The following is an 11215-nucleotide window of genomic DNA, read 5'->3' as shown; positions in this document are numbered from 1 at the left end:
TTTTAAAAGACAATTTAAAAATAATTATTACCTTATCCAGGAAAGACAAAAAATAGGGAGCTTAGAGGAGCACAGAAGACTACCTGTCCTTCAGACTTCATGCAGTGATGAATCAGTCCTCTGTTTGTTGTATTCACAATCTTTACATCCTTTCTGATCTAAGAATTTTACAGAAATTGTAAGAGCTTTTTCCCACCCTCGCTGGGCAGTTTCACTGCCACTTAAAATAGAGTGGTTGTTTGCCTTCACACATTGCTACTGGAGTAGATTAATGATTCCATCAACACCAATCTAGGAAATAAAGTTGAATTGTAGATGTTGACCAATGACTCGTCTACTTGGAAAGCACAACCGGGGCCAGCTCTCCTACAATGCTCAAGGTATTGGTAGAGTTAGTCTTGTACAGCCCTCAGGCATCAAGTGCCTGGGAGCAAAATATACCATACTTCTACATCTGTGCTTTACTGGTAAAGGAAATCTGTAGTTTGGAACACTATTAAGGAGTTCAATTGATTGCTCTGAAATGCTGTGTTATTTTGGTCCAAATTTACAGTAGTATTTTCTTATTTTTGGCCTATATTGGCAGGGTGCTTAGTATCTAGCTTTGTGTAAAATTTTGTTGGATTAAATTATATGTCTAATTTTAGAATTACATAGTACACATTTCCAGATTGGTACTCAGGGACATCTGAAAAGTGTTCAGGAAAAATGATTTCATTCACTTCATCTTCTATCACGACTTAAAACACCTCCTTACTTTTATGTCCTCTGTGGACAAAGTATCTGAAAAGCAGCATCTCTGTCCCCAGTTAGAGATGAAACTCCATCTCAGCAGAGTTTGAGGATTGCCTTTCCCATATGCAGCAACCAGCATTCCATACATCTCTGGCCTTCTGTCCTCTTCATCTACATCTGGCAATTCAGGCCTGTATTATCCTGTAATAAGAATTTTGGTTTCTACTGAACTGAGAACAGGACCCCCTTGTGTGGAATTAGAGGAAGGCTTTAAAGAGCTGAAAGTACTTGCAACCCCATAGGAACAAGCATGCCAAAAAACCAGAGTTTCCAGGGACTAAATCACTACCTAAAGACTATACATGGACTGACCCAGGGCTCCAACTGCATGTGTAGCAGGGAATAGCCTTGTTGGGGTACTAGTGGAAGAGGAAGCCCTTGGTCCTGACAAGGTTGAATCCCTAGTGCAGGGGAATGTGAGAGGAGTGGTATGGGGTGTTCCTTCGGGGAACACCCATATGGGGGAGGGGAAGGGGATGGGAGTTTATGGACAGGAAACTTGGAAAGTGAAAATGTTTGAAATGGAAGTAAAGAAATAATAATAAATAATAATAAATAATAAAATAATAAATAATAATAATAAATAATAAATAATAATAATAAATAAATAATAAAAATAATAATAAAATTTAAAAAGAATGTTGGTTTCTTAATTGATCCCTGTTACATGAATATGCTTTCTTTTAATCACAAATTTTTTGATATGGTGCTGCATAAGTTTGTCCAAAGTCATTTTCAATGATTGTTTTGTGCTCAAAATGGACCCTATTTCCTTTTTTTCGATATTTTAATCCAGCTATAGATATTATAATTATTGTGATGCTGGAGATAGAATAAATTTCAGAGTCCTGAGGTGGCAGGTTGTTCTCATTTATCTGCTACTGTTCCCTGATGCTCTTGGTTGCTTTACTTGATGTTTGTCAAATAATATCGAGTCATGAGACTAGTGAGGAAAATATCATAAATAATAATATTGGACTTGCTTCAAGGAACCTTACAATCTTTATCAACAGGAAAGTTAGTATCCTAAAGAAATCTATTTCTCCTTTCTCATCTAGCCAGTCTATGTTTAGATTACTCCTTTACAATATTGCTATAATGTTGTGCTACATGCATGTTCATGTTTTAGAAACATCTTGATATCATTACATTTTAAAGATTTGAAAATAGTATGAACATGTTTTGATCATAAAATTCAGATTTTTTTTTGGAGTTTCTTTGTTTAATGAATTCAGCACTTTAGTAAAACTTCTATCCCTATATTCAATCATACTTATCTCAAAAACTTACATTGAAAGTTGTCCAAAGATAGGCAATTCATATTCCATCGAAGTTATAGAACACACATATTACCAAGAAAAAAGAAGAATGTTCTGTACATTTATATCTATCTAGCAGTGAAGAAAATTGCCAGGAAGGGGAGACTTCTGGCATCCTCTGCCCACCATGCTCTCTTCTGTGATGCTCTACAACTGTGAGAATAGGGCAGAAATAACATTTCACTCTCCCCAAAAATTTTGTGTTCTGATATTGTTTATAACGTTGTCAGAACCTGAGGGCACTATAAGGTTGAAGCTAACGATAAAGAACAAATCTAAATTTCAATTATTAGGGGGCTAATGGACAGGAAACCGGGAAAGGGAGTAACATCTGAAATGTAAATATGAAATACTCAATTTAATAAAGATTGAAGGAAAAAAGAAAATTAGACAGTGCACTGAGGACGCAGCTATAACTCTCTTTGGCATATATCCAAAAGATGCTCAACATATAACAAAGAAACAGGCTCTACGATGTTCATAGCAGTCCTATTTACAATACCCAGAAGCTGGAGAGAACCCAGATGCCCCTCCACAGAATAATGGATACAGAAAATGTGGTACATCTACACAATGGAATACTACCCTGCTATGAAAATCAACGACTTTATGAAATTCATAAGCAAACGGATGGAACTAGAAAATATCATCCTGAGTGAGGGAACCCAATCACACAAAAACATACATGGTATGCAATCATTGATAAATGGATATTAACCCAAATGCTCGAATTACCCTAGATGCACAGAACACGTGAAACTCAAGAAGGATGATCAAAATTTGAATGCTTCATTCCTTCTTTAAAAGGGAACAAGAATACCCTTGGGAGGGAATAGGGAGCCAAAGTTTAGAACACAGTCGGAAGGAATACCTATTCAGAGCATGTCCCACATGTGGCCCTTACATAAACAGCCACCAAACTAGATAAAATGGATGAAGCAATGAAGTTCAGGCAGACAGGAACCAGATGTAGATCTCTCCTGAGAGACACAGCCGGAATAGGTAAAACACATAGACGAATGCCAGCAGCAAACCACTGAACTGAGAACAGGACCCCTGTTGAAGGAATCAGAGAGAGGACTGAAAGAGATTGAAGGGTCTTGAGACCAAATATGAACAACAATGCCAACCTACCAGAGCTTCCAGGGACTAAGTCACTACCCAAAGACTACTCATGGACTCCTGGGCTCCAAATTCATTGGCAGCAATGAATAGCCTAATTGGAGCACAAGTGGAAAGCGAAGGCCTTCGTCCTGTCAAGGCTGGACCCACAGTGAACGGGCTTGTTGGGGAAGGGCGGAGGATCAGGAGGGGAACACCCATTTAGAAGAGGAGGAGGAGCCGTCAAGGGGATATTTGCCTGGAATCTGGGAGAGGGAATAACAATTGAAATGTAAATAAAACATACTCAATTTAATAAAATGGGGAAAATAATACATAATTTAATAAAGATTGAAGGAAAAAAGAAAATTTCAAATATATGAGACAGAAAATTGACAGATTAGTAAAGTTCATGAAATATCACTTCCTACCTTCTTCCTTCATATATTTATATATTACTTGTGAGATTTGATGTATACTAATTACCTAGGTCTTGCATTGCACAGCTACTTTCCATAGGAAGCAGAAGTGAACATTCTTGAGAGCACCTGTCTTTCCTATCACAGACTGAGTACTCATGAAATATAAATTTTAAGACTGACAAGGAAATGCATTTATCTGATGGCTTCATCCAAACCTGTGTTTGAAAGAAAAAGCTGGGTCTGGACTGTCATTGGTGAGCAGCCGTGGACAGACTTACTTCTATATTGTACCTGCTTATTGTCCCTCCATTTGAATGCTTCTTAAGGGATGAATTTTTATATTCTCCTGCTATTTCATCCTTACCTTCTGCTTTTTTTCCCTTACACAATTGTCTTGTCTTTGGTTACCTTGAAGGAATCTAACTGTGGGATGTTGCAGTCCTTATATAACCTGACCTTTATTTTCTCTGAGTTATCACTAAGTACATCTAGCATGGTGTGACCTGATTCTTTAAGCTCTCAGAAAAGGTTCTGGAGAATCTGATATACATTTGGAGGCATGATGGTAAGAACTGCAACCCATCCATGAAATGCTGGCTCACAATTTCCCAAAACAGCTTCAACAAAAAACATTACTTCAAGATCACCAATGTGGATACGCTGGATACTGTCATATACTACTGTCCTGGAAGAGCATAATAACTCTGTATTAATTTTCAGCTATACAGTATTTTAAGATGGTTCTCAGCAATGTGCTTTGCTTTTATCATTCATAAGCCTGGGAGGTAGTATCAATGTCCTGCTTGGGTTTGGGGTTTCCTTTTCACTCTTAGCTTCAGATTTTTGCCTTCTTGCTATATAACAAAACCCCCTTTTAAACTTTGTTGAAGAATGACACTCTTTTCTTTTTTAATTAAGGTTTTCTGTTCTCTAACCAGGGTGTTCAGAAAGATGGATATACTGTTTTTGGACTAAAATTTCCATAACACCAAATTCTAAATTATTTTAATGCTTGCTTTTAGTGTAGAATTAACTATGGCTAGATTGACCATTTAAAATAAGAATTCATAAATTGAATCATTGGCGAAGGGGTTGTATTGTAAGACTATTAGGTATACATTATAGAAGAAATGATGAGAGTACAAGCTGGCCATTCATAGGAAGCATGTTCAATCTCCATCGTTCACTTCAAAACTTTCAAATCTGCCACTCTAAGTCCACTCTAAGAAATGTGAAATGTTCAAACATATAGGCAAAATAAAAGTACACGTAAATTTGAAAAGTAAATTAATGTTTAAAAAGTACAAATAATAATTAAGGCTCTAGAAATATTATTCTGAACATATAATGAATATTTTTATGAAATCACTGTTATGTTACATCATTTTATCTGAGACAATTGGAAAGTCTGTTGTTGTCCCTAAGGCTCACAGAGCAGCACAAAGATATGGCAGAAACATATGGAAAAAGTCCCTCCCTTGCTCTTTAAAATCTGCCCAACCCAGACAATGAAGTCCAGACAGAAAACTCAAGCCCTGCTTTCCCATTAAGCATTCAGCATTGATGACAGATAATTAAGCATAAGGTTGGTGCTGAAATTGGTTTCTGTGATTGCTTTTTTTAAAGGTAAATATGGATAACAAACAATAATGCATGCATTAGTTTTGAGATGCAAGATTGACAGTGCACATGAGTGACAGTTTTTTTTTTTAAATCAGGATTCTTTATGTTTGCTGGGACACATTGCGTGATACAGGTTTTTGAGTATGTGGAGGATTTGTGCAGCATAAAGGGTCATTGAAAATTTCTTGTGCAGCCTCTGGATTCACCTTCAATACCTTTGTCATGTACTGGGTCTGCCAGGCTCCAGGAAAAGGCCTGGATTGGTTGCTTGCATAAGAAGTAAAAGTAATAATTATGCAATATATTATGCTGATTCAGTGTAAGACCAAATCACCATCTCCAGTGATGATTCACAAAGCAAGGTCTACCTGCAAATGAACAACCTGAAAACTGAGGGAACAGCCATGTATTACTGTACAAAGTGAGAAGTCTTTATTGTGAACGTAGACAAAAACTTCCAGTTCTGACACACATGACCTGCAGGAGGCACTCAGTACACACAGATCTCAGGCCAGTACCTATTTACATGCGTACATAATTAATGCCTTACTGTTGTATTTGTACTCTCTATTTGATGACTTTTTGTGAGATGTTCAATTTTACAGCTATAGCCTCTAGAAATTGAGCATATCTCAAGAAATAAAGTATAGAGTCCACTACATTTTATGTCATATTTTAAAACAAATATATCACCAAACCCTTTTGTTAGAAAACAGAGAGACCTCCAGGAGTTCAGAGGGCACATGTGCCTTGGAGCAACCTGGGATGTGACACCACTGGTATGCACCTGAACTCAGAATTGGGGTTGTCCAACCGCCTTCTGGCAAGAAACCTATCCACGGAGACCTGAACTCCCAGGAGTGGTCTCACTCTTAAGCCAACCGGTGGGACCCCACTGTTATATCACTGAATGTCCAAGAGGAGAACCCCTGAAGCCTGCAGCATCCAGGAGCCACTGGATGGCTTGGACAGGACAATTCCTTCCAGTATCCTAGATCTAAGGCTGTTCCACAAACCTCCAGACTCACATATGTACAGAAGAGATTGTCTTCCAGGAGTGCTCTCACTTCTAAGATCACAGACTGACAGGCACACAGAAGGCTCCAGTAAGAGACAGGAAGACCAATTAACATCAGATATAACAAGATGTCCAGAGGCAAGTACAAGAACATATGCAACACTACTTTACATCATCAGAACTCAGTTACCCACAACAGCAAATATTTGATATCCTGAAAGGCAAGATTTATATTTAAAATCACATCTCATGATGATGAGAAGGGAATTTAAGGAGGAATTAAATAGGTCTTTTTAGGGAAATATGAAAGAACACCGGAAATCAGATTGAAACCCTTAAATAGGAAATATAAATATCCCTTAAAGAGTTGGAGAAAAATGCACCGAACTGGGGAGGGAATTGAAGAAAACCATCCAGGATCTAAAAATAGATATAGATACTATAAAGTAATCACAAGGGAGAGACAACCCTTCAGATAGAAACATAGAGAAAAGATGAGGAGGTATACATTCAAGTACCTCCAAGAGAATGTAAGAGATTGAAGAAAGAATCTCAGGGACAGAAGATACTATAGAAAATATTGACACAATAATCAAAGAAAATGCAAAAAAGCAAAATGCTCCTAACACATAACATCCAGGAAATTCAGGACACAGTGAGAAGACCAAATCAAAGTTAATAGGTATAAAAGAGAGAAAAGAATTACAACTATATTGGCCTGTAAATATCTTCAATAAAATTATTGAAGAAAACTTCTCGAACCTAAAGAAAGAGATCCCAATGAACAAAGTAAAAAAAAAAACATAGAGTTTTAAATAGACTGGACATAAATTGAAAATCCTTTTCTCACATAAATATCAAACCACCAAATGCACAAAACAATGAATGAATATTAAAAGCAATGCAGGAAAAAGTTCAAGTAACATATGAAGGAAAACCAATCAGAATTACACTAGACTTCTCACCACAGACCCTCAATGTCAGAAGATCCTAGGCAAATATCATACAGACCCTAAAAATAGACCGTAAGGGAACAGAAATGCTAGCCCAAAATACTATGCCCACTTAACTCTCAGTTAAGATATCGGAAGAAAACAAGACATCCCATGACAAAAACAAATTTGCACACTGTCTTTCTGTATATCCAGACCTACAAATGGAAAGAGATGGAAAATTCCAACACAGGGAGGGAAACTACATTTTAGAAACAGCAAAAAATAATCTTCTTTCAACGAACCCAAAAGAAGTTAGTCAAAGAAATATAACTGCAGCTCTAACAGCAAAAATAATAGGAAACAACAATCACTGGTCCCAAGTATCTCTCAATACCAATGGAATCAATTCACCAATAAAAACAAATACACTCACTGACTGGATATGTAAACAGGACCCAATATTTTGCTGCATGACACAAACATACCTTAGTGACAAATAGAGGGTACTACCTCAGAATCAAAGGAAGGAATAAATTTTCAAGCTAATGAAACAAGAAACAAGTTAAAGTAGCCATTCAAATATTGAATGAAATCAACTTGCAATCAAAACATATCAAAAAATTAAGGACACTAAAAACAAAGGAAAAAAATCTAACAAAATTATTCTTACATGTGAACATATATGCTCAAAGTGCAAGGAAACACATATTCATAAAATCAAACTTTAATTAAATTCAACCCTTTCATGAAAAGCTGGCTCACAATTTCCCCAAACAGCTTCAACAATCAGACATTCCTACAAGAGAAACAGAGTGGGTAGTACAGATACCACCACTTATTACTCTGCTATAAGTGCATATTGACACTCCCTTGTTTTTCAGCTATACAATATTTCGGTATGGTTTTCAGCAATGTGCTTTCCTTTTAGAAATCAGAAGGTTTGGAGGAACGACACATTTCCTGCTGAACTTTGGGGTTTCCTATTTCTTTTGATTTCAGAGCTCTGGCTTCCTTTTATATAACAAAGCCCCTTTTAAAAGTTTTTTATGAATAACAACCTATTTTTAATTAAAGGTGTCTCTTCTCTAACAATGGTGTTCACAGAAATGGATACAATATCTTTGTCCTAAAATTTCCTTAACAACACATTCAAAATAATTGTAATGTTCACTTTCAGTAAGCTATTTACTATGGAAATATTGACAATTTTGAATAAGCATTTATAAATTGAGTCATTGTATGAAGGGGCTGTATGGTAATCCTATTATGTACACATGATAGAAGAAATGGTTAAGGTAATGCCTGGTATTCCAGAGGACCCATGGTCGATTCCTGTAATTCACATCAATGCTTGCAAATCTCTGCCACTCTAAGTCTCTTCTTTAAGAAATATTAACTCCTCACACATATTCAAAATTAAAATGCACATAAAATATCAGAGATAAATTAATTTTAGAAGGGCAAATATTAATTAATTTTAAGTAATAAGTAATAAGTAATATTATTTTAAATACATTGCGATTATTTTAATGAAATCATGGTAAAGTCACTTCATTTTCTCTCAGACATTTGTTCTGTATATTGCTATCCCTAAGGCTCACACAGCAGAAAAATGATATAGCAGAAAGATATGCAAATCAGTCACTCCCCTGCTCATTAAAATTAGCCTAGCCCTGACCCTGAAATCCTCGCAGGAAACTCAAGTCCTGTCTTCCCATTCAGCGGTCAGCACTGACAACAGAACCTTAAGCAGTATGTTGGTGCTGCAGTGGGTTTTGGTGACTGCTCTTTTTCAAGGTAATTATGGATAACAAACAATAGTGTATGTATGAGTTGTCACATGTGAGAATGACAATGTGCATGTGTGACAGATTTTTTAATAAGAATTCTTTTTGTTTGCAGGTGTGCATTGTGCGGTGCAGCTTGTTGAGTCTGGTGGAGGATTGGTGCAGCCTAAGGAGTCATTGAAAATCTCATGTGCAGCCTCTGGATTCACCTTCAGTAATGCTGCCATGTACTGGGTCCGCCAGGCTCCAGGAAAGGGTCTGGAATGGGTTGCTCGCATAAGAACTAAACCTAATAATTATGCAACATATTATGCTGATTCAGTGAAAGGCAGATTCACCATCTCCAGAGATGATTCAAAAAGCATGGTCTACCTACAAATGGATAACTTGAAAACTGAGGACACAGCCATGTATTACTGTACAGCAGCACAGTGAGAAGTCTTTATTGTGAACACAGACAAAAACCTCCAGTTCAGTTACCCATGACCTGCAGGAGGCACTCAGTGCACACAGATCACAGGTCAGTACTGATTTACATGCACACATATTTGATATTTTACAGTTGTATCTGGACTACCTATCAGATGTCTTTTTGTTGGATGTTCAAATTTACAACTACAAGCTCTAGGAATTGAACAAGTCTCAAGAAATAAAGTTTAGAGTTCATTATTCTGAGTGTCAAATTTTAAAACAAATATATGACCAAACCTTTCTATTTGAAAACAGCGAAGCCTGCCAATAGTTCACAGGACAGTATCTGTCTGCACCCAGAGCAAAGACTTTCACACAGTAATATGAGAAAATCATACCCACAGAGACCTGGTATCCCAGGAGTGCTCTGACTCCTAAGAGCACCGGTGCAACTCCACTTTCACTCTGCTGACTTTCCGAGGAGAGACCACCATAAGTATGCAGCATGTAGGAGGTACTGGGTGACCTGTTACAGGACCCTTCCTTCCAATATCCTTTTGTACACAGAGCTAAGGTTTTCCCAGAACTCTCCAGACCCAAAATCTGGAATAAATGTCTGGACTTTAAAGAGTGCTCTCACATTTAAGATCACAGGCTCAGAGACCCACAGAAAGTACAAGTACCAATCAGAGATAGCAAGACCAACTAACATCAGATATAACCACATGTCAAGAGACAAGTTCAAGAACATAAACAACTCTTCTTGGCATCATAAGAACTGAGTTCCCCTACCACAGCAATTATTGGATATCCCAACACATCTGAAAGCCTAGATTTAGATTTAAAATCAAATCTCATGATAATGAACATGGTCTTTATGGAGGAATTAAATATGTCCCTTAGAGAAATAAAGGAGAACACAGGAAATCAGGAAGAATCCCTTAAAGGGGAGGCACCAAAACTCTTACAGAGTTAAATAAAGTCTCAAGCAAATGGGAGGCAAGGGGTAGGGGGAATTGAAGAAAGCTGTCAGGAATCTAAAAATAGAAATGGAAACTACAAATAAATCACAAAGACAGACAACCCTGTTTAGAAACAGATAAAAGCATCAGGACTCATATATACAATTATCACCAAGATAATACAAGAAATTGAAGAGAAATCATAGAGGAAGTAGATATCACAGAAATTATTGACACTATTGTCATAGAATATGTCAATAGCAAAAAGCTCCTAACCCAAAACATCCAGGAAATTCAGGACTCAAAAAGAACAAACCAAGGATAATTGTTACAGAAGAGAGCAAAGGATTCCAACTGGTAGAGCCAGTAAATAACTTCAAAAAAAGTATAGAAGAAATTTTCTCTAATTTAAGGAACAAGATGCCAATGAATATACAAAAAAGCCTATAGAACGCCACATACACTGCACATAAAGAGAAATTCCTTTAATCACATTAAAATCAAAATACCAAATGCCTAAAACAATGAAAGAATATTAAAAGAAGTGAGGAAAAACGGTTAGTAAAATATAATGGAAATCCAATCAGAATTACACTAGATTTCTCAACAGAGACTGAAAAAGTCAGATGATCCTGAGCAAATGTCATACAAACCCTACACAGAGACCCTAAGAGAACACAAATGCTAGCCTAGGCTACAATATCCAGCAAAACTCTCAATTAAGATACACGAAGAAAACAAGATATTCCCTGACCAAAAAAAAAAAAAAATGCACACCATCTTTCTACAAATCCAGCCCTACAAAAGGTATTATGTGGAAGATTCCAATAAAAGCAGAGAAA

General features: G+C 36.8%; 1 gene segment (V, D, J or C); it reads left to right on the top strand.

Moving 5' to 3' along the window:
- The first annotated feature begins 8901 nt into the window (after positions 1-8901).
- Positions 8902-9451, top strand: LOC108348035 (immunoglobulin heavy variable 3-73-like). The segment is given in 2 exon segments: positions 8902-9010; positions 9116-9451. Coding segments are annotated over 2 exon segments (363 nt in total).
- Positions 9452-11215: the final 1764 nt, after the last annotated feature.

The sequence above is a fragment of the Rattus norvegicus genome, chromosome 6 (assembly GCF_036323735.1).
Source record: "Rattus norvegicus strain BN/NHsdMcwi chromosome 6, GRCr8, whole genome shotgun sequence".
NCBI classification, from domain to species: domain Eukaryota; kingdom Metazoa; phylum Chordata; class Mammalia; order Rodentia; family Muridae; genus Rattus; species Rattus norvegicus.
This window is presented reverse-complemented; position numbering and strand designations above follow the sequence as displayed.